Genomic DNA, 21,148 nt, shown 5'->3' with positions numbered 1-21,148 from the left:
ATACATTGGTGGCACTGCTTGTCATTCAAATTTCATCATGTTGCAAGCAGCAAAAGGAAAGCATGCTGACGCTTCCCTCTCTTTGGGATTCAGTTAATCTCATTCGCTTTCTATTCTGATCTCCCAGGGTATCGAATAAGGCCTTCTATTTGTTAATGAATGCCCAGTGTTAAATGAAACCCAGTACCCTGCAGTGATCAGGTTTACTTTGTGCAAGGCCCTTCTGGCAGTGTCCCAGAGAACTCGTGTTTGATGTCCAAAGGAGAACTGGCTTCTTCAGTTGTGTGTAAGAGAAACAGTTTTGGCATACTTCAGTGGCTGAATTGACAAGTCATTGTTTCTGTGTGACATTTGTAAATAAGGTCCTCTTAACAAGGGTGCTGAGAAACACTTACTGTTAACTGCATCCCATACTGTCCAGCTGGAGTGGGAGTTTCCACCCACAGCAAGCTTTGGTTGATATCTTTACAACCAGCACCCTGGAATCTGGGATCCCATGTTTTCCTCCTGCTTCTAAGTGAGACTGATTTGATTTGCACTGTATTGCACTTCTATCAAAAATTTGCTCTGTTCTAAAAACATGAGAATTAAACTTTACTTGGCATCTTCAAAGAAGAATTGTGCTTTAAATAATAATAGCTCAGCTGTGGTTTGCTGCATCTCTCAGATCTACTGTCCTGACTTTTAAGCTACAGTTCCTGTATATAGCTTTAAGCTCTTTTCCCCTTGTAGGTGATGTTGCTGGGACAGAGGAGGGAGCTGCAGCTGGCAGAAACCTGATTGTGTGGAGCCCATCTGATCAGTGGTCTTCACCAATTTCAGATAGTCTAAGTAAACTGCTCAAGAAACTAGGTCCAAGACCTACAAAACCCAGGTGGACTGTATTAGGAATGGTGATCTAGCACTGAACACGCTTCCACAAGAATCCTCTTCCGTTAAGAGGATTTAATTGCAGTCCCAAGGAACCTTAGCCCTGGGAGAGATTAAACTGTGCCCATGAAGTATCAACATAAACGGTTTTATTTTCTGTGTCTTCTTGTTAACTCCTCATCAGTGAAGGCCAACTGACAGCCTCATGAGGTGAATATGTTGCACGTCAAGTGCTATTTATTGCAAGAACTGTGAAGTAGAGAAGTTAATATTTCATCTTAAATCTCTAAGTGCGGGTATTTAATTACACCTTGCAGCCTGGATAGCAAACAAGCCATCTGTCATGAACTGCACTTTTTAGCAAATAATTGTAAAATGTAAGAGGTCCAATACTTTAAAATTGTCCATCTCTTGTTGACTTGCATGACATGTGAGAGTTAGGATATCTCCACTGTTCTTTCAGTGCTGTATTCTTCACTGCAGTTATTAATCCTCCTTCCATTCAAATGGGTGTTCCTTCATTTTGTAAGTTGTCGCATTCTTTCCTCTGTTTACGTAGGAAAGTAACTTATTAATGCTAATAAGTTGGGAACAAAGGCTTTGGAAATCGGCTTTTGAAATGAAATGTTAATAAATGATCTTCCTTCTCTAATTCTGTAAGAAAAGGTTTCAAATTTTCAGCATTATTTCTGCTTTACCTGGCCCTTGTAGGAAGAAATTACTGTTGTACATCAGTTTCACCAGCTGTACTTTTATAACATGTGTGGTGTGGTTAGGGGACCTAACGTAACTAAAATGTGATCATACCTGTGACTTCGTGTATTAGGTATGATATTTTTCTTACTGGAATTAAATTATATCTTGATTTCTGCATTTTCTACTGCTTGATAACAAAAAAATCATGAACTGCCCCTTGGTGCTCCTTTGGGCATAGCCCCTAGCTTCAATTACTACTTTTGAAGATCACTGTAGGAATGCTCTTTGCAATGTTAGTCCCATCCTTCTGGGAGCAGTTCATCTCCTTTGAAAACAATAGGGCTGTATAGGGTAAATTGGAGAGCAACTGGTTGCAAACCTGTTGCAAATTTTGTTCAGAAAGTATAGTTCTGTCTTAATCTGTTTGCCATGGCACATATACCTTTCTAAATGAGAGCAGTTTTATAGATAATAAAGGCATTATTTAAGCAAAATTGACAATATTTTAAGAACCCGTGACAGCTGATCCCAGTAAAACTAGGAGTTAAGTTGGATTCAGAAGAGGTGTCACACATAATGAGCCATTGATCTGAATTCCTTTAATTTTTTAATCCAGCTCTGTGTTCACTTGAGATGATTCATTCTTCCAGTGAGTTCCTTCCAGGAAGGATTCCCCACAATCCTCAGAATTTTGCTCTTTCTCTGTACTATTAAAGTTCTTCTTTCGCTGTTACTACAGTCTCTTTTTGGCTGAGATCCTCTTTGATTCCTTCTGAAGGATCCTTTAAAAAAAAAGGAAATGCAAGAGCAAAGCTGCTTATTACTAATGTTCACAAAGAGAATCGCTCTAGTAATTCTTTTCTTCCAAAAAACCTTAAAATTACATGAAATGCAGACTTTCATCTTTTCAACCAAGGAACTTGAGGGCTTTTAAAATGAGGTCAGAAGTAGTGCAGCTGCTGCTAAAATGTGTTTTGTTTTCAAACCTTTACACTGGTTTATGGCAAAGCTTAGATGAGGCTTTGTGTGAAAGTTTAATAAGAACTTGGAAAAATGTGTTTGGTAAGCTGGCAGGTATAAGACAGTCTCTTCTCGGCAATCTCAAAAGAAACTAGCCTCTTATTTATTTTGTTTGTGTGTTTGTGAATGCCCTGAGGTGAAGATGAAGAGTTACTCTAACAGGGGACTTCACATCAAGCACTGTATGGCAAATGGACAAATACTGCAGTCTTCTGGGAAAATTTGGTGGGTGTCAGGTAAGGGCAGAGAATGTGAACAGATGACCAAATGCCAATTACTTACCCCTTTTGCTACACAGAGCATGTTTTTGAATGGTGTTTCCTAAACTGGCTTTTTTACTTACTGTTTAATGTGAAATAAAGCATGAAGAAGAGATGACAGAATATACATGGCTCTAACATTGTATGTAAAAGACTGTGTGTAGGACTCAACAGATCGGCTTCAAACACATCACTAAAGAACATGCAACAGAGGCAGACACCAAACACAGGCTTTGGGTATGGGAAAACAGAATTGTGCAATGGCTGGGCAGAGCTGGGTATCTGATCCTTCATTGCAGACTTCTGTGTCCCAATATTAGTTTCTCTCCCTCTGTAACCACCTTATTTGAGCAGTGAATTCAGGAGCAAGTCAAAGCCTCTGGTGGAAATAAGTCCAAAAACTAAAAACAGTTTCTCCACCCACAGACAGTTTCCCTGCTAGTTGAAAAGAGTGTTAATGACAACTATTGCTACCCTGTGGATCTACTTCACTTCCAAGCAGAATGGGCCCATGATTCTTATACTGTGTGGACAGTGTCTCCATTGCTGTCAGGTTTTTTTTCTGTTGCTTGGAGCTGTCTGCATGGAGCTTGATCATCATGTTCACTTACAGTATGTCTTTTTGCAGTGAAGTGTCTGGGATTAAATAACAGGCTGATCTGGGACAGCTGATGCTTATCTGGTCTGATTTACAGCGGAGGAGAAATGGTTGAGGAATCAGACAATAATCATAACCAGATTGCCAAGAGAGGGGACAACTTCTGCTCTCAGTTGTGCCCTTGCTTTATGAAGAAGAGAAGCCGCACTGAATGTAGCAGGATGAGGTGGGCAATGGATATTTGAACCACTCCAGCTATAGCTGAAACTAACTTAGCTGGGGCTTCTTTTTTCCAGCTAAAATCCTGCAAAAGTTTTGTTTACACCTGTCAAGGTTCAGGTTCCTTTCTGCCATGCAGTACTTACTACGTTAACGCTCTGGTAGTGGCTCAGTGGTAACATGAGCAGTGGGGTTTTTGTGTGATGAAAACAAGGATGTGAGAGGGTGTATGCATGCCATGCAGTGGTATATGACTAGCTAGCATGGTCATGCCAAGCTAGTCAGCTTGAAACCAGTTAAGAGCTGGTAAGAACTGCCTAAGCATTGACATGAGCGGTGGCTGAAGCCCTTATGTGTGGCTATGCTATAGCCAGTTCAGGTATGCCTATACAAGGTGTGAATATGCCTTGGATTACACAGCAGATGAGTCAGTATCTGTATCAAATGCCTACCTTCGCTCCTGGTTCTGCTTTTGTCTTGCTTTGTTCTTCTAAAAATTCAGAAAATGCCTCCAAGGTATGCTCCCCAGTATAGGCCACCTCCTGAAAAAGAGTTTTAAGGTTAAGTATTTAACTCTGTACACAAAATGCTGGAAATAACAGCATAATCTGCTGGAGGATTACAGTTCTTTAGACTGACCAAACTCTTCTTCTGTGCTCAGTTTAGAAAGTGAAGACAGAGACACAGCAGGTTCCTACATCATCTGAAACTCAAGTGTAAAGAAATAGACATATATCCCTAAGAAGAAAAGGATTTGTATAAAAAACATAACCATTATTGTATAATACCAGTCTGGGATCCTGCCAACTACTGACATCAGTGTCTTTTCTGTGTTTTAGCAATAAACATTTGCAAGATATTTTGAAGAGTAGAGTCTTTTAAGTGTCCAGCCATGATATTCAAAGCTGTCTAAAGATTTTGATGGAAATTCAAATTCTGAAAAAGTTTTGACATACACAATCCAGAAGTACCAGCTGTTGCACAGCTTGAAAGAACAGGAGGGAAGATAAGCAGTGACATTAATTTTCTTATACCTCACCTTAAGTTGGGGGTTTACTGAGGATTTTCTTCTGAGGAAGTTTAATGGAAGAAGCACTTTCAGTTTGGAGCTTTAAAATTCTCTGAGTAGGTCTAGGCATCATACTGTATTTTAAAGATTCCCCCTCCCCCCACAATACCTTTACTCTCTGGAAGTATAAAAGGATCTTGCACAAGTCTTGTAACAAAAAGTTTTAGAAGCTCGTGTGCATGGCATTGGGAATTGTCTGCTGTTATCTGAGTGTATTTAGAAATAGGCAGATACCTATTCTCACTTGGGTTAAGCTCACTTACTCCCATTGGGACCAATAATTCTGTGTTACTTTACACTAGTTGCTCTTATGCCTGATTTGAGTTAAAAGGACTGTAAACAAAACACCTCCTTCTCTGAATTCAATAAAAATATACACAGGTTTGATATTTCTGTTCAGTAAGGTATTCTCTTGTAATAAAAAGTGTGGCAGCCTTGAAGTTATTTTTTTATGTTTGCAATCTTAAGTTTCTTGAGAAAGATTGATTCCTCCAGAGGCGATTAATATTCTCAGATGAGTCGTGATTTTTATTGACTCTCATCATGGCTGGAACAGCAATTTCTCAGAGCCCAAAGACCTGTAAAGCCAGAGAAGCAGCTGATCCCTGCACTGGTTACTGAGGATATGTGTCAACACTTCTCATTAGAGTAATCAGTGCATAAGAGTATGTAAAGGTTATTTTTCTCACTTGATCCATAGAAACAAATAGAATCATCTTAAATCCGTCTGAAAGACTCTGTATTTTGCTCTTAAATTTGGAGTGGATGACGCAGTGGATAAGTTGTTCATCAGCTTCACAGATGGAGCTTAGATGATGCCTGGTCACTCCCTCCGCTGTGTAATTCATCAGGTTCACTCTCTTGTTCCTTCAGCTCTGGCTGTAACTGTTCCCCAGCACAGAAATACACAGTTGGTGCTTTGGAAAACTGAGTACATGCTTAAACACCCAGCTGTAGATGTAGGTCTCTTAGCTCATCCAACTCCACTTAACTTCAGTTAACCTGAAGTGGCTCCTGATTCAAAGATGTTGTCATGCATCTAGTTTTGCATCCACTGAAAGTAAGAGGGTGACTTGTCATTAACTTCACGAAAAGCTGAACCTGTTCTTAAACAGACTAAAGAGTGACAGTCCACTGGACAGAAGGCAGTTCATAGCCTGGAGACCTAGAAGATACTTCTGTTCAGAGGAGGGTAGTATCTAATATGATCTCATCAGGTGAGAGCGCTTAGAAGGGACTGCATAGTAACGTGTTCTGCCCATGGCTTTGCCTTTAAGGAGGTGTAAGGGTGTCTGTGGTGGACAGAAAACATAACCCAGTTCTACAAAACAGCTTTGGGTCATCTTGTGTTAGTCACATTTCCCTTGGTTTATCAGGGGTAGGTTCAGACTCCTGTACATGCATTTTGATATGCTTTCTAGAGTCTACTGATAGTTACTTAGAGTTCCTACTGCTTCTGCGCTAGTGTTCAATCCATCCTTAGTCCTTAAACAATGCAAAGGATCGGTAGAGGTAATTGGAAAGCTCATGTGTTTGTGTTTCTAACACTAGCAAAACACTGAAGGCTACAAACAATGTCTGTGTGAAGTCAAGGTTGTGTCAGGTGGTGGTGTTGGACTGTATATATTTCCTGTTCTTCATCCTGAACATACCAGTTTCTCTTCAGCTCCAAGCCCCTTCTATCGCTCTTTTCAAGGTCAGAATAAGAGAGTAGGGATTGTAATTTTGGGGCAGTGCCTATACAGTGAAAAACACAGTAGATACTCTGAGCCTTGGCATGTTGTGATACTGCATTTGTATCCTGTGCTCTGACTTTGGTTAACTTCTAGAAAAGGACAAGTATACATGGGGGAATTCCCGGTATAACTGCTGGTTGGGTAGGAAATGACTGAGAGCTGTTGCAGTGACTGTGTATTAACAGCTTGAGTGTGTCTTGGGTCATTTATGATTGTCTGTAGTGAGTAAAGATGTCTGTAGCCAGCTGTTCATATAGTGCTATAAGAAAGAAAGCAAGCCAGAACACTTGGGTCTGCAAGACTGCAGACATCTACAGGACACCTGCAGTGGTAGTCAAGTACAAGTTAAAAATCTCTGAAGTTGAGGGAACTAGTCTAAAAACAGGGTGCACAAGGAAGACCTTGAGATTTCAAATACTCTTTAATTTCAGGGTATTTGTAAGTATGAAACAATCCCTTAATGGTTAATGAAACTTGTTACTGATATTTTTTTACAAACTGACATTTATTATGAACATTTAATGGGTTTCTGCTTTTCTGCATAAAGACTAAACACGGTGCGAGTGTGCAGGACTGCAGTTAAATTCATTAGAAGCTGTGCATACACATCCAAGAAGAAAATCTGTCCCTCAAAGATTAAATGAGGACATGGGCAAATGTCTTAGAATTTAATTTAAGTTTAGGACTAAGAAGAAAAATGAAAAGCTTAGTAATGTCTTAATTATAACAGTATCTTAGAATTTAATTTTTTTTGCTTCAGAGATACTTTCTTTTTAATTAGATTATCTACGTAGATGGAGAAATATAACTAATATTTTTCTTCGCCTCCTCTTTCAACAACATTTTCTGATTATTGTGTAACATAGCTGATGCACTAGGTAGCATATTGTAAAGATCATTGGTCTTGACAACAAATATTCCCAATTGAGGCTGTGATACTGGAATGAAGTAAAATTACAGGTATAACTGTATGGAAGAAAGTTTTGGGATTTGGGTTTTGTGAAAATGTAGAGGATATAATAAGAGTAGTACAAGCATTTTAGAGGCTATAGTCATACCTGCTCCAGAAACAACTGGCACAGGGTAGTTCTGTGACAGTACATCTCTTGACATGGTTTGAAGTAAAAAGGCACTGCAATGATTAGGAGGCATCTGTAAGTTCACTCTGCATTAAGACTGTTGCTAGAACCCAACAAGGAGATTGGAGGTTGTTAAACAGCGGAATGTAAGGCTGTAATGACTTGTAGGTCCAAGTCGGTAAAGGATACATGGGCTCTTGCCACAGCCTCACACATAAGAGAAGACGATAGAAGGGTTTCTCCTCTAATTCAGGTTCTTGACAGCAATGAATCCAATGCTGAGTAGATAAGGACCAAAACTTTCTTGCTTAAAGGACTCCTTTCTCACTGTGACACGCCCGTGCAAACACACACAAACACACACACACAGACACACCCCCCCCTTGGTGTGCAGCTGTGACTCCATATTCTTGCCCAACAGCTTCTCACCTGATAATCTGGTCCAGCAGGAAAGAGTCTGAAGAACGGATAGCGATCTAATCCAACAGACAGGATGTCATTTGCTGTGACATCTATCTTTGCAATGATAATGTCTTTGTGACTTTCATATTGCTCTCCTAGCTTATCCCAGATTGGCAGGAGTTTTCTGCAGTCATAGGACCAAGAGGCATCTGCAAATTTGAAAATAAAAGTAGAAGGATACAGTCTGGCAGAAAAGCATGTGCTGGTGCAATCACTGGGACCCATTTAGCCCTTAAAGTTAACAGGGTTTTGGATTTCAGTTTAGATGGAGTTAAAATTTCTGGGGCACTTTCCTGAATACACTACATCCCATTTACCAGCCTTTCATTTCCAGAGGACTTGGTTCAATTCCTGCTTACATGAGTTTGTTCATGATACTGAAATGTAAAAATGACTAGCGTGAATGAAATGGCTGCAGCCAAGAAGGAGGATTGCAGGAACCTACTACCTTTAAGAGTTTCTGGAACTCAGGGCAGTACAGCTAGTTGTCTATATTCATGTTAATGCCACATGTTTGCTCTACTGAAGTAACTAAGGCACAAACTAATTCCTGCGGGCTGGTACAGGGATAGGGCAGTGGTTTCTTGCTGCGAAGAGTCAAGCAGGAAAGCCACTTCCCTTGCAGACAGAGGAGGAAAAAAGGAGTTAAGATTTGCTAAACTCAACTCCTCTCTGGGATTTAATCCTAGAGCATTGTGACCAGACAACCTCACTTAACTCTCCCTCTGTCCTTGGAAGACAGCCTGACTCACACTGTACAGCCCGCTGTAATGTACCATTGTACAAGATCATGTTCTACTGTTATTTTGTCTTTCAACACTGAGATCTGATATGGCCTTGACAAATATTTACTTAAGGGATCCAGTGTTATTCAGTGCGACCCTAAGTCAGCAAAGGTATTACAGTGTTTCCATAGATATGACACAAATTTTTCTTCAATGCTTTCATCAGGCAACAAAAAATCATTAAGCTTGGCTTCTGTAAAGTGCAAAGATTAGCTTGGTATGTAAGCATGAGCTTTCGTTTTTCACTTCCAATTGGTCATGTTAAAGCAACTTAAAATCTGAGTACAGCAATAACACTTACAAAACATAACAAACACAGTCATGGTCTTGTTGAAGACAATCCTGTCAAAATTCTTCCCAACAAGCGCTTTGACAGGCATCTTGTCCCAGTCGTCTGGAATTTCTTCACTAGAGAGATGTACCTAAACAGAAACACTGCTCTGAAAGCGCAGGGAGCATTGAGAAATTGTACTCCAGCTCAAGTTAATGTGAGACCGATGGGACGTTTCTATAGCTAATGTGCACTATTACTGTATATTATTTATATCTCTACGTCCTAGCCAGGCTTCATGTGCTACCACCTTCTTTCCCTTCAGCGGGGAGCTGGAGTCTCACACCTCTGCATAACTGGTGGTCAGAATTATTTTTCCCTCTCTTCAAAACAGACTCCACAGTAGATTGTCTGAAAATGACCCTTTGGAACACGTTTGCATTCGTTGTCTTGAATTCTTATTGCCCAGGGTTCAGAAGCTAGACTACTGAAAAGCTTACCTAATGTGGTCTCTCAAAAGTGATGTAAAACACACAAGAAAGTGTGTATTGCTGCTTAAATCTCTGCCTTCACAACCAGTTACAGTCCCCACATGACTCCTACAATTTACAGTATATTAGCTGGCAATTTCTTTTCTTTTACACCACAGCGTTGTAGCAGAAAGGCACACATTCCACATGGAAGCTGTTCCCTGGTGGGAGTGTGCCACTCCAGCAGATCGTGGTGGTGAAGAGGAGACACTCCCACCTTTTCTGTCCTTCTGCCTCCCTCCAACATTGAAATCAGGATCTACTACTCAATCTTTTAAATTCTGCCTGTTGTCAGACTGACTACTTCATCTTTTCTCCTTGTGATGGAAACAAAAGTAAATCACTCTGAAGAGCACTGAATAAGCAAAACATCTTAATGTATTTTTTCAAGTGAGTGTGGCGGATGATGCCTCATTATGACAACAAATCCTGTATTTACCATTGGGAATGATCCCCACTGTGAAAATTCACTCTGCTAAACTTGCTTACAAGAAATACCAAGTCTTACTCCACTCTGAAACAGTCAATTTTCTATTTGCTGGACTTCTCTGTAACCTCAAAATCCATTGGAATCATTATTTGCATCTCTCCCAACTAAGGGAGTGAAATATCTCCATTATAGTATTGGAAAGATTAAGACCTAGGGAGTTTTTAAACTACTAAAATACATCAGCTGAAATCAACTAAAATATTGGGCCATAAATTACTTATCCAGTTTTTACATAGGAGGACTGGAGAACTTTGTAGTTCACCTCAGTTGTTAAATACAGGAATGCTCTGTCAACAACTGTAGATGAATGCATCAGAGCGAGAGTAAATTAATAAACCGACGATCGGAACAGCACACTATTGTAATTAAAAAAGGGATGTTTTGCAAATTTGTTAGTGTTTTAGCTGGTGTAGTAGAGGGGTGTCTCATTAGTAATGGACATACCTTTGCTTTTCCATTTAGGTAGCTTTGGCAAAATTCTTTCAGGTTCTCCACAGTCACCTCATCTGCAGGCATTTTGTACTTTGCATCACTTGTTAGATTTAGGATTCTCACAGCAGGAACGTCAACTTCCCTGATGCGAAAATACTCAAAAACTCGTCCATTCCTTGTTTCATTAGTATCCACCAAGACAAACATTATCTGATAATAAAGAGAGAGTCATGCATCTGGTTGAGTCTTGTAGCTTTGTTTTAGCCATTTTAGAGAAATGGACCATGGAGCTTGGCAGTGGGTTACGATCTAACCTTAAATGCAAGACCATTTTTTGGTCTCAGTCCAACAACCAGCAGCTCTGTGGACTGTATCATACCTTGATCCTAGTTAATAGCAAATGCTAAAGCAGCCAAAAGGAATGGAGCTTTTCCCTCTGTCCTTTCACAGTGGTTTGCTATCACCTGTTTTAGTAACACTTCTAAATTACCCCTCAAAGCTCTTATTGCTCTTCCTAATAAATCTTAACAGGACGAAAGAGCTGAAACACCTTTAATCCATATGTCTTTACCAATACTAATGTGTGATATTTTATCACAAGGTGACTTACCATTCTTGAGTGTCTCATGTACTTAGAGCAGGAGTAGCACCACAGTGATTGACAATGGAAAACTGAAATACTTTTGTGTATGACTGCCTATACCTGTTCATATACAAACAAACACGTGTGCTGCGAGCAAAGCTATGCAGATGCCTTGTGATATTTCTCAGGTTTTGTAGCTGGTTCCAGCTCGTGGTTCAGGCAATACCCTGAGATCCTCATGGCATTTCCTGGTGGTGGCAGAAATTGCCAGAACCTTGCTAAAACTGTCTTTGGCTGGAAGTTCCTAGAAAGTCATATTTGTAAAATCAGAAACAGGTTTATTTGGAGCAGGTGGAATTAGTGTTGGTTTGTGTGATCTTTGTGTTTTAAAGAATCATTTTCAAGTGAAGTTTATTTTTCAGCTTGTGTCCTTAACAAATTTGAAGAACAGTTACTGAAAGTGGTTTTTAAATGGTTTGGTAGATTTAGAAGATGGACTGACAGTAGTGTACTTTTACCAGTAACATTGGTGAGTGTTTTTTCCATTGATCTTTTGGCATTCATATTTACAAAGCAGGATTCAGCATTACAAACCTTTCCTCTAAATTCCGCAGCAGCAGACTTGTAGTTTTCATAAATCACATTGAATGTCTCCGAGTTCGTTGGGGTGAACAGCAGGATGTGATTTTCAACAGGGACATCAAAAATCTTCACAGATGTCTGGGAAGCAAAAGATTCAACATCTGTGCCACTCTTTGTAAGCGGAACAGTGAATCAGAGGCTCAGAGTATCAGTATCATTCAGTTCTGCTATTGCAAATTTTACTTTTAAGACTCGGTTCCCAATCATTTCCATAACCGTTGAATTTTTTTCATTGTTTTAAAGAAGATAGTGAGAAGAATCAGCAGCTGCTGAGTGTTTTCTCTGTTCCACGAAAAACCTCATCGTTCTTCATAGATTTTTACAGTCAGAAGGTACTGTTATGATTTTCTAGTCTGACCTCCTGTATAACGCACACTGAAGAATTAATGCTAAAGATGTGCTGAAAGTAAAAGGCAGCATTACCCAAGGAGGCCCAACTGCAGCAGCTGCAGGCAGTAGACCTGGTTGGGGTACTTCCTTCACTTCTGGGTGGCATCAGCAGCTTATGTCTCCTTCCCTGCACAGAGCAGCCCTTTTTCTCATGCCACCCTATGATTAGAGGCAATGGGGGTGTCCCCCAGGCAAGCAGGTATTTCCATGTCTTTCCCCTCCTACCTGCACTACCAACAGTTACTGCTGGTTTCTTTCTTCCTTGTCTTGGCCCAGAGGACCCAGTTGCTGCATGGGGAGTGGAAGGGTTGGAGCTAGGATAGGGACTGACCTTCCAGCCTCCCACCCCACCTAGTTTGCTGCAGAAGCAGCCCAGGCTTCCACAGGAGGGAGGTGTTTGCATGTCCAGGCAAGTTCACTGTTTGACCAGCCGTTCCCCATCTCCTCCAAGAAACAACAGCTTGCCAGAGGGAAGCATCCTTTGGCCTGGATTAGAGCAAGAGCTGCCTGTTGGGTTCTGCTGGTGTTTTTGGATGTGTTTAGGGCTGGCCTAGTCAAACAAGCAAGCAAAATTCTCAAACACTAAGGAGCAGAGTAGCTCCTTATGTCTCTTTCTGCATGTATTCCTGTCTTTCCTGTCTTTTTCCTGTGGCTTTTGTTAATACGGTGAAATGCACATACCTCAAAATTATATTCAGTGACCAAATCCAAGGTAAAGGTTTTGATTAGCCTCGTTAGATCCAGTTTGTTCTGTCTGCCATCTTCAAGCACTTCATTATGCACAGGTTTTCCCTTGGACAAATAGTGAAGTTTGTGAGGTTGTCAGTCTTATCAGCTATAGGAGCAAAGAGACTGTCTTTAGTTTAAAATGTTGTTCTCAGCTTTGCTATTTTATGATCCTCAGTAACTGAAATTCCATAACTTGTGAAATAAATGTCACAGCTAGATTACAGAACAAGATTATAGCTAAAATTCAAGGTGCAGCTGACAGTTTTGAGTTTTAATTTGCTCAGTAATCTTAACATACTGAAAGATCTTTTCTGTATCTATACACACTGTCTGTGACATATGCTCACTCAGGACGTCCTTGGTCTGTCTGCTTCATTGCCTAAGTGTTGGTGCTACTTCTGTGTAGTTTTGTTCTTGTTGTTGGCCACTTCTTCTGTTGTGGACTGGAAGAAAAGAAGATTCCTGGCCAAAAGCAACACAAAGGAAAAAAAGTGAATGTCTGTGAAACTCACTGAACCTGGCAGCACATGTTGATTAGAACATGGGTTGGAAAATAAAGCCATTTTGTCTAGATCCTTCACTAAAAATTAGGAGCCTGAATGTAGACAGCCGTATTGAAAATACCAGTTGTCCAAAGGTTGCTGTTTGCCTCCTGCTTTGTCTCTCTTGTCTGTAAATGCAATATTTTTTGTGTTAAGCTGTTTGAATTTCAACTAGGAAATTATTTAACCTGAAAAATTCCCAAACTGCCTTTCCACAGCCCAAAGCTGCCACAGCAGCTCACTGCACCTTGCCTGCTAGGCTTGCATTCCTACCTTTTTAAACACAACAAGGGCATTCTTTTGGATGCCGTAGTTAGCACAGACGTCCTCACTGGCTGTCATCCCAAAAGGCATCTCTGGCACATCTCTTGCTGTCTCACAGAAAACTTCCACACTGTCATTGTGAAGTTCCTAGTCCCAGAAAGAGTATTTATTAAGATTGTGTCCTGCATCCTGCTAGGATGTGTAGGAGTGAGAGCTACAGGTGAGGCAGGCCCCTAAAGGCTTGTGAGGTAGAGAAGAGTGTAATCGTAAAGTGTGTATAGCTCGCCATGATTACCTACAAGGGGAGATCTTCACAATAGGGGAGATGCTAGGAGTGCTGTGATGCCACCAGTGCATTCACCTTTCCAGCTAGTGTTGGCTGAGCTGGGTCAATATGGATGGTGTATGGTCCCCTACATCCTTCCTGCACGAATCTCATCTGCCCTCCACTCCCCTGGCATTTCCACACTCTGCAAAGACTTCTGCAGATGGGGAAGGATCATGCCAACAGCTGCTCCTCTGCCACAGCTCGTCTGCACAGCCAGCAGGATGTGATGGATTAGAGAGGAGGACTTTCTGCTTGCAAGAGGACCTGACTGATGTGTTTGGTGCTTTCACTGAGTGCTCTTCAAGGCAGGGACCTTGACTCCTACATCTGTCAAATAGTCACTGTGCTGTCCACCCTCAAACAAACAGTAAATAAGCATGATGAAAGGCAACAGCACTTCCGGATTTGATTTAATCAGCCAATTATTTCATGCTAGATGAATAGTAATTTATATGCTGACACCTTCCAACACATCCTGGCACTCACATTTATGAACAATCTGTGACTAATAGAAGGCCAAATACAGCTCTTTATTTACTTGGACACTATTTTGTTGGCTTCCATTCATTGAATTTCTGACATGCCCTAGCTCATGCTCATCTATTGTCGTTTCAGGCCCCGACTGAAATCAGAGAGTCCAGTCAAACACATCTGCAGGCAGTATCTGCTATCAGTGTGGTTCAGCGAACTCTCCAGCATCACTGTATAGCAAGGGCTTCTCAGTCTGGCCCAGCACTGGAAAACTGCCTTCCTTCATAAACGCTGCAAGCAGATCGCTGCAAAGCAAAATTCTGGGCACTCTGAGCATTTTCACAGTTTGTCATATTATGCTGTATGTGTTCACTAGCTCTGTTACTATGGGGCATTTTGGTAATGAATCCTGTTTTCCACATCCATAAAACTTGGACTATCCACTGTAGCCAGCACATTTGGGACCTTATCAGTTCAGGTATGAGTCCAAACACTGTGCTTTTAACTAGGCAAAGAGATACCAGAATAAAAGTCTCTTTAGTTAGAGAAAATCTGTGATTGAATGTTTCAGATATGAAAGATTTCAAGGACACATTGAAAAAGCAGGAAAAAACTATTCGTATTTTACTGACTTCTGACTGCATGCCTTGACAGCTGAAATTTATTTTGCACTATTTGACTATTGCTCTGTACCATTCAGCCCCAAATCTGAAGAACCTTATTCAGCTCTGGAAACTAGTAGGAATTTGCTTGAGAAAGGACTACATGAGTTGGATCATATACAGTGTAATATTCTATGACTTTCTATCAATGCAGATTTCTTAGCTGACAGGAGTTAAAAACTACAGTTAGCATGATATTCATGGAGCTGTGCTCTGCTCCCCTGAGTTTCACTGAAGTTGTTTAAATCATCAAATGGAAAGATGAAGAATAGGTACTCCAGTATATTAGACAGTATTTATTGCTTTTTTATGGACTTAAGCAGGAAGGGAACATTCCTTCACCAGAACATCCTGCAGCTATTCATGTCTATGATTTTACACCATGTTTGAATAGAAATGCAGTGATCAGGTAACCCTAGATTTTTAGATCAGTTACAACTCTGGGCAGGGATTACAACTTTTTGTGTTTGGAGACTCCGGTAGCAGTATAACCGACATCAGCAATGCGTTAAGTCTCTCCAAAGAAAAGGGGTGAAGTTAAGTAAGGACAGGTAGGTCAATAGTTCTGCCCTCTTCCCACCAAATTTGGGATTGTTTGGCAGAAACCCTTTCTCTGAGGATGCAGGAAAGTCTGCTGTGACCATGTCTGTGCAAACACTGCTATAGCATCATGCTCTCAGAAGCTGCTCTCAGAGTGGTAGGTTTCTGTGTCTGGGTACCTATTCAGGAAAAGTGCTGTGATGTGAGATGTTCTTATCTCTGCCTGGGCTGCTTATCTAGAAGTGTGAAAATGTAGACAGAAACAATTAAACAAAAAATAATGCAGAGAAAACTGAGGGCCTGGGTTTTTCAGGTGAGTTCTTGGTCTTTTGGTTGCGTGGGATTTGGTGGTGATGGCAAGCAGTATATGCCAAAGTTGGAACAGAAACCAGCCTTTTGAGTTTTCCAGTGAATTACCTTAAAAAAGCCAATTACTGCCAAATCATCAGCATGTATGATGGCTTCAGCCTGATCAGTAGAGTTGATTAAAACAGTGCAAGGTCCTGTTCTTCTTTTCACCCATGTAATAAAGGCTGAAGCCTGTCTGACTCCTGTGGAAGGAAGAGAGAGTTAAAATGGCCATCAAAATGAATGACAGAAGTTTCTATGCCATCAAGATAGAGGTGGTGGAGGTGCAGAAGGATGCTGAATATGGACATGGACTCCGTAGGACTGAGGCCAAAGCTGATTCAAAGTGGGCTTGGGGCATCCAAATTCAACCTCAGGTTCTAGTCACCTTTTAAACTCTTGCTGACTCTAGAAGGTCAGCAGTGGATCAGTACTGTGTTTTCTGGGACCTCTGCACATGGCTGTATATCCAATTAACTACTTAATCACAGATGCAAAATAGAGATGAGGAAATTCAGACAAGTAGAAAACCTGTTCTGCAAGATTTCATGTGTCCCAAAATCACAGTAAGCTATAAAGAGCTATCGACCTGAGGCTTAATCCAAAATGACTTCAAACCAATTGCAGATTTTATTGAACTGTCTGTTCAATTAAATTAGGTGTCAAAATTGTTCCTTTGGTGCAGCAGAAGGGATCTGATAGGCACAGAGACATGTTAAAATTCCTCTGTGGTGCTGCAGCTTCACTTTTCAGTTTAGACATAAGAACCAAAGCTGAATTGTCTAAGTTGTCCTTTAATTCTGGATTGTTCCATCTTTTGGTTCCAAATTACTGCTACCAGTTTTACTGAGATTACAGTCAGTCTGTTTATTTGGTGAATTCTCTTCAAGCTTTCAGGAGTTTTAGGAATCGCTTTTAAAAATACATTTTCTAGCTATCACATTTTCAGAGGAATTGGAGCCACAAATTGAGGCTTAAGAGATGAAAATCTCAGCTGTAAAGTAGCCCTTTCATCTCTGTGAATATGACATCCTTGTTGGACCAGAGCAAGAGTCCAGCAAAGGGTTAATGAAAATTATATATGAAAAAGTCTGTATGCTGTGAAGTGCTGGAGTCAAGATGTACAGTACAAGTGGATTATCAAAGATGCAAGTCCTGGTACTGTGCATTTTAGCAATATGAGAAGATCAGAATTGAGTCAGACCATTTTACTGCCATCAAGTCATTTTGCAGCAGGCTGCACTGCAACTAGTTTAAAATACTATTTTTTTAAGGTGAAGCAGGCAGGCATCTGCTCTGGAGTGTGTAGGCTGCAGAGCAAAGTACAGAGCAGTATCTAGTGGCCACATAGTGCTTGACTTCTGCTGTCTAAATGCAGAATTGAGCTCTTGCAGCTTATGTCAGTGATATAACCCCTCGGCATATTTTTCATGGGGTTAATCTTTCTATTGGGTTGCTTTAAACGGTCTGTGTACCTTGTTTCTACTGGCCAAATTCTGGCCTTGGAGTTGTAAATGATGATTTTACAAAGCCTAGGATTTGGCTTTCATGCTATGTCCATTGCCAAGACAACCATTCAAAAGTTCCCTCTTCCATAAAATATTTGAGTTAATTTCTTTATTTAAACGAGGTCTGCAATTTCTTTTGAGGTATGAAGCATGCCAAGTTCAGTATGAGAAGTCATTGGGTGGTCACTGTGCATTTTCAGTTGCCAATCTCAATGGTTTAAAAGTCATATGCAATCGGTGAGATTTTACTAGTTGTTGTACATAAGCATTTACCAGTCAACAAAATGTAATTTAAGTCATTATTGGTGTTACGTGTGCTCTGAAAAGTTGATGCTATCTTGTACAAATCACAGAGCAGAAGCCAGTATCCTAACTTCTTGCGTCTTGCTAGTAAGTGTGTCTTAAATAGCAGCTCTCTGCTGAAGGGTGACTATGTGCGTGTTGTGTTATGATACTCTGTATTCACTGGTTGTCCCAAGCATACCTGTCAAATAGGTTTACCAGTTTAAAAGAGGTTTTCTTGTCAATGCTGTAGATTTAATCAGAGACTGAAGATAGGTGCTTTTGCTCTCATGTATCAGCACCTCTAATAAAAGTTCAGTATGGCAAATCATGCTTTCAGTGGCATTTGTGCAGAAGCTGCTGTTTGCACAAGTCTAGGTGATGGGAACTTGGTAAGAAATTCAAGAGCAAGGAAGAGCAAGTTACTAAAAATACTGAAGATCAGCTCGCAGCAGCAGCAGCCACAGGGGACTCAGCAGTTAAAGAAGTCAGAGTGGTTGTGCACAGGCTCAGGAGGCAAACTTCAGGTTCCTTTTTTTGTTGGTTGTATTAAACTTGTGACTCAACCGGATCTGGTTAGAGTACACTAACAGACACTTGGCCAAGTCATGCAATTTTTGTCAATTCTGTAAAAGTTCATCATTTTAGGCCACGTTCAGTGAAAGAAAAACTCTAATAAGGCCTGGATTTCCCAGGATTGCTCAAGTCAGTCCTATTCCAATATTGTTGTCTTTGCTTAATAACTTCCCATCAAAGATTTCAAATTATTCCATGTTTTTTCTGAGCCACATATGAGCTCCCTCTGATGGCTAAATTGCAAAATTCTTTTCCTTGGTTTAGGAAGTATACCTGTATACTTAGTGTGAACTTAGTGAATTCACAATTCATTGTTAGATGCACAGAGTATTGTTCCAGCCTACTTCTGTAGGCGTGCTACCCATAGGAATTGCAGTGAACTAGAAGTAGTGCAAACAGAGCAGGTTTGGGACCAAATTCTTGTTTAGGGTAACTCATTTATTTATGTTTATTGTAGTAAGTGGGTGATTCTCTGTACTCGGTGGAATTATGCCAGCAATGAATTTGGCTGTGGGAACTAAACATACAGTTCAGTTATACACTTGGAAGATGAATTCAAATCCAACTTCTTGTATTGGTACAGGGGTAATTGTATGTTTAAAGCCGTGGGCAAAACCATTTTGCTACCTTGCATATTCTTTATCTGAGCATCTATATTTTTCTTCCCAGCAGCATAATAGATTGGTACATCCTTTCATTACATATCATTATCATATCAGTGTATAAGACAGTTTACCTTTGCAGTCTATGGGTTCTTCCCTGCTGCCATCCACAAAAAATTTCACAGTAGGAAACTCTTGAATATTAAATTCTTTTCTCAAATCATGTTGGTGTGTGACATCAATTTTGCCAAACTGGATTCTTGGAGCTTCTTTTTTAACCTGTCGTGCAGCCTCAGCAAATTCTTCAGACAAATTCTGAGATGCCCGAGATAAAGAAACATCTGGAAAGGGTCAACCAGAAGAGAAGGGGTTACATAGGCCCCAGTGTGAAGCTTTCTAGTGGAGGTGGTTGTGTCAACTAGTAGCTGGAAGGGTTGAATAAGGGCTTTTATGACTCAGAAATATATGAGAAATTACCTTTACTTTTTGCTTCTTTGTGTTGATGCTGATTGTTCACCACTCCACATGTCCTTGGACCAGTCACAGTGAAAAACTAGTAGGATTGCAATAGTCTTATGTTGGGAAGAAATTACGTGGAATTAAAAAGTAGTTTGACTGACTGATTATGCTGGGTATGAGTTAAAGGGAGGTCAAGGGTAGAGTTAGATATTACTCACATTAGGACTCTCTGATAAGATTTTTGTAAGCACTTCACTGAGGCAAACCTTTCTAATGCAGAAACTACTTTTCCAGATAAGATACGGAGGAGGGAAGGAGAGCAACAGAGTATGGTCTTTTAGAGACTGGAGACGTATTTCTGCATGCCATGCTGTGTGGTAGCCCTTCTCTAGCTCAAATGGCAGTTGTGTGTTTGGAGGAAGGAGAAGGGCCATCCTAATCTGGGCCCCGTAGTTATAACTTATAGTTACATGAAAAAAGGACAAGAGAAAGAAACTAGTCACACATCGCTGCTCTGTATTCAAAGTCAAATAAGAGGTAAAGGCCTGGAGCTTTACAAGTTTTGCAACTTGGGTTGAAAAGAAAATTAATTTTACTTTCTTTTGATAAAATTGAGATACCCTATCTTGTTATATTTGTTTTATTAGAAAGAACAAAACCTTTTTCTTTAGATTCTGCATAGAAAATTAGTTTCATCAGTATACCTTTCAAATAGGAGTAGGTGAAAAACGTCCAGTTAATCTTGGTTTCATACATTCATGTGTGTTCTTGTGTGTGTATATCTGTGTCTGTGTATATACACACATTGAGATCTATACTTACACAAGCACACACACATATGCACCAAAGCATAAATCTAACAAAGTAACCGTCTTTTGTTCTTTCACAAAATTACAAATGCACTTCTCTACAGCCTACCTGGTGAAGACATTGCCCAACATAATTATAACCAAAAAGTGAATTAACATTTCTGTATGAGTTCTAACAAATGAAAGATAAAACCACTAATCTAAGTCAGTGCTGAGTTACATTTCTTGCATTATTCATCATTATCCTTGGTCTGAATCCCAGCCATCAATCATTTTCTTCCACCTAACTGCTATAGTGAGGAGTGTGAAGGGTAGCATTAAATAATGTTATTTTCTCAAAATATTAACCTGATAGGTCCTTCCGAATTCTTCCACGTAAAACCCCATCTTGCCTTAGGCTCAGAGAAAGCCCAGCACTGGAACAGCTGTTCCAGCTGCTAACATGCCAAAGGGGGTTCTTGTTAGTAGAACAAAACTTAGTGTCTATTCAAAGGGCACTCAGATACCATGGTGGTGAATAGAAAGTACTTCTCTAAATAAAGTAAATGAGCCTTAAGGCATCAGTCCAAAGCAAATTGTGTTCTAATTGCCTGCAAAATTACTGTTCATCAAATCAACTTATTTTGATTTTTACAGAAAGATTTGATCCTAACTTCAATTTCCATTTTCCTAATTATAAAAATGATCTTACGAACCTTATCCCCAACAAGTTTGTAATGTGTTATCTCCCAGCACCAAAATAATTGGAGTCATATGTCCAATTGTATTTTGATATGCTCTAGACATAACTGCAGAAAACGGTGGTATCTATTAGAAGTTCTGACCTGTCAACATAAGAAAAAGCAAGTCTACCCTATAAAAATACTGCTGCTTCTAGGGACAGTGTGTGTTGAGCC

General features: G+C 40.2%; 1 protein-coding gene across 1 annotated transcript; it reads right to left on the bottom strand.

Moving 5' to 3' along the window:
- Positions 1-2,276: 2,276 nt before the first annotated feature.
- PDILT (protein disulfide isomerase like, testis expressed) lies at positions 2,277-20,374 on the bottom strand. The gene is made up of 11 exons (XM_059826597.1): positions 20,362-20,374; positions 19,119-19,325; positions 16,086-16,219; positions 13,677-13,814; positions 12,814-12,924; positions 11,695-11,853; positions 10,530-10,727; positions 9,096-9,216; positions 7,977-8,158; positions 4,116-4,202; positions 2,277-2,348 (listed from the first exon to the last, which is right to left on the bottom strand). Exons 1-11 carry the CDS (start codon positions 20,372-20,374, stop codon positions 2,277-2,279), a joined length of 1,422 nt encoding a protein of 473 aa, XP_059682580.1.
- Between the last annotated feature and the right edge of the window lie 774 nt (positions 20,375-21,148).

The sequence above is a fragment of the Gavia stellata genome, chromosome 18 (assembly GCF_030936135.1).
Source record: "Gavia stellata isolate bGavSte3 chromosome 18, bGavSte3.hap2, whole genome shotgun sequence".
Taxonomy (NCBI): Eukaryota; Metazoa; Chordata; class Aves; order Gaviiformes; family Gaviidae; genus Gavia; species Gavia stellata.
The sequence above is the reverse complement of the archived record's forward strand: the minus strand, read 5'-3'. Positions and strand labels throughout refer to the sequence as shown.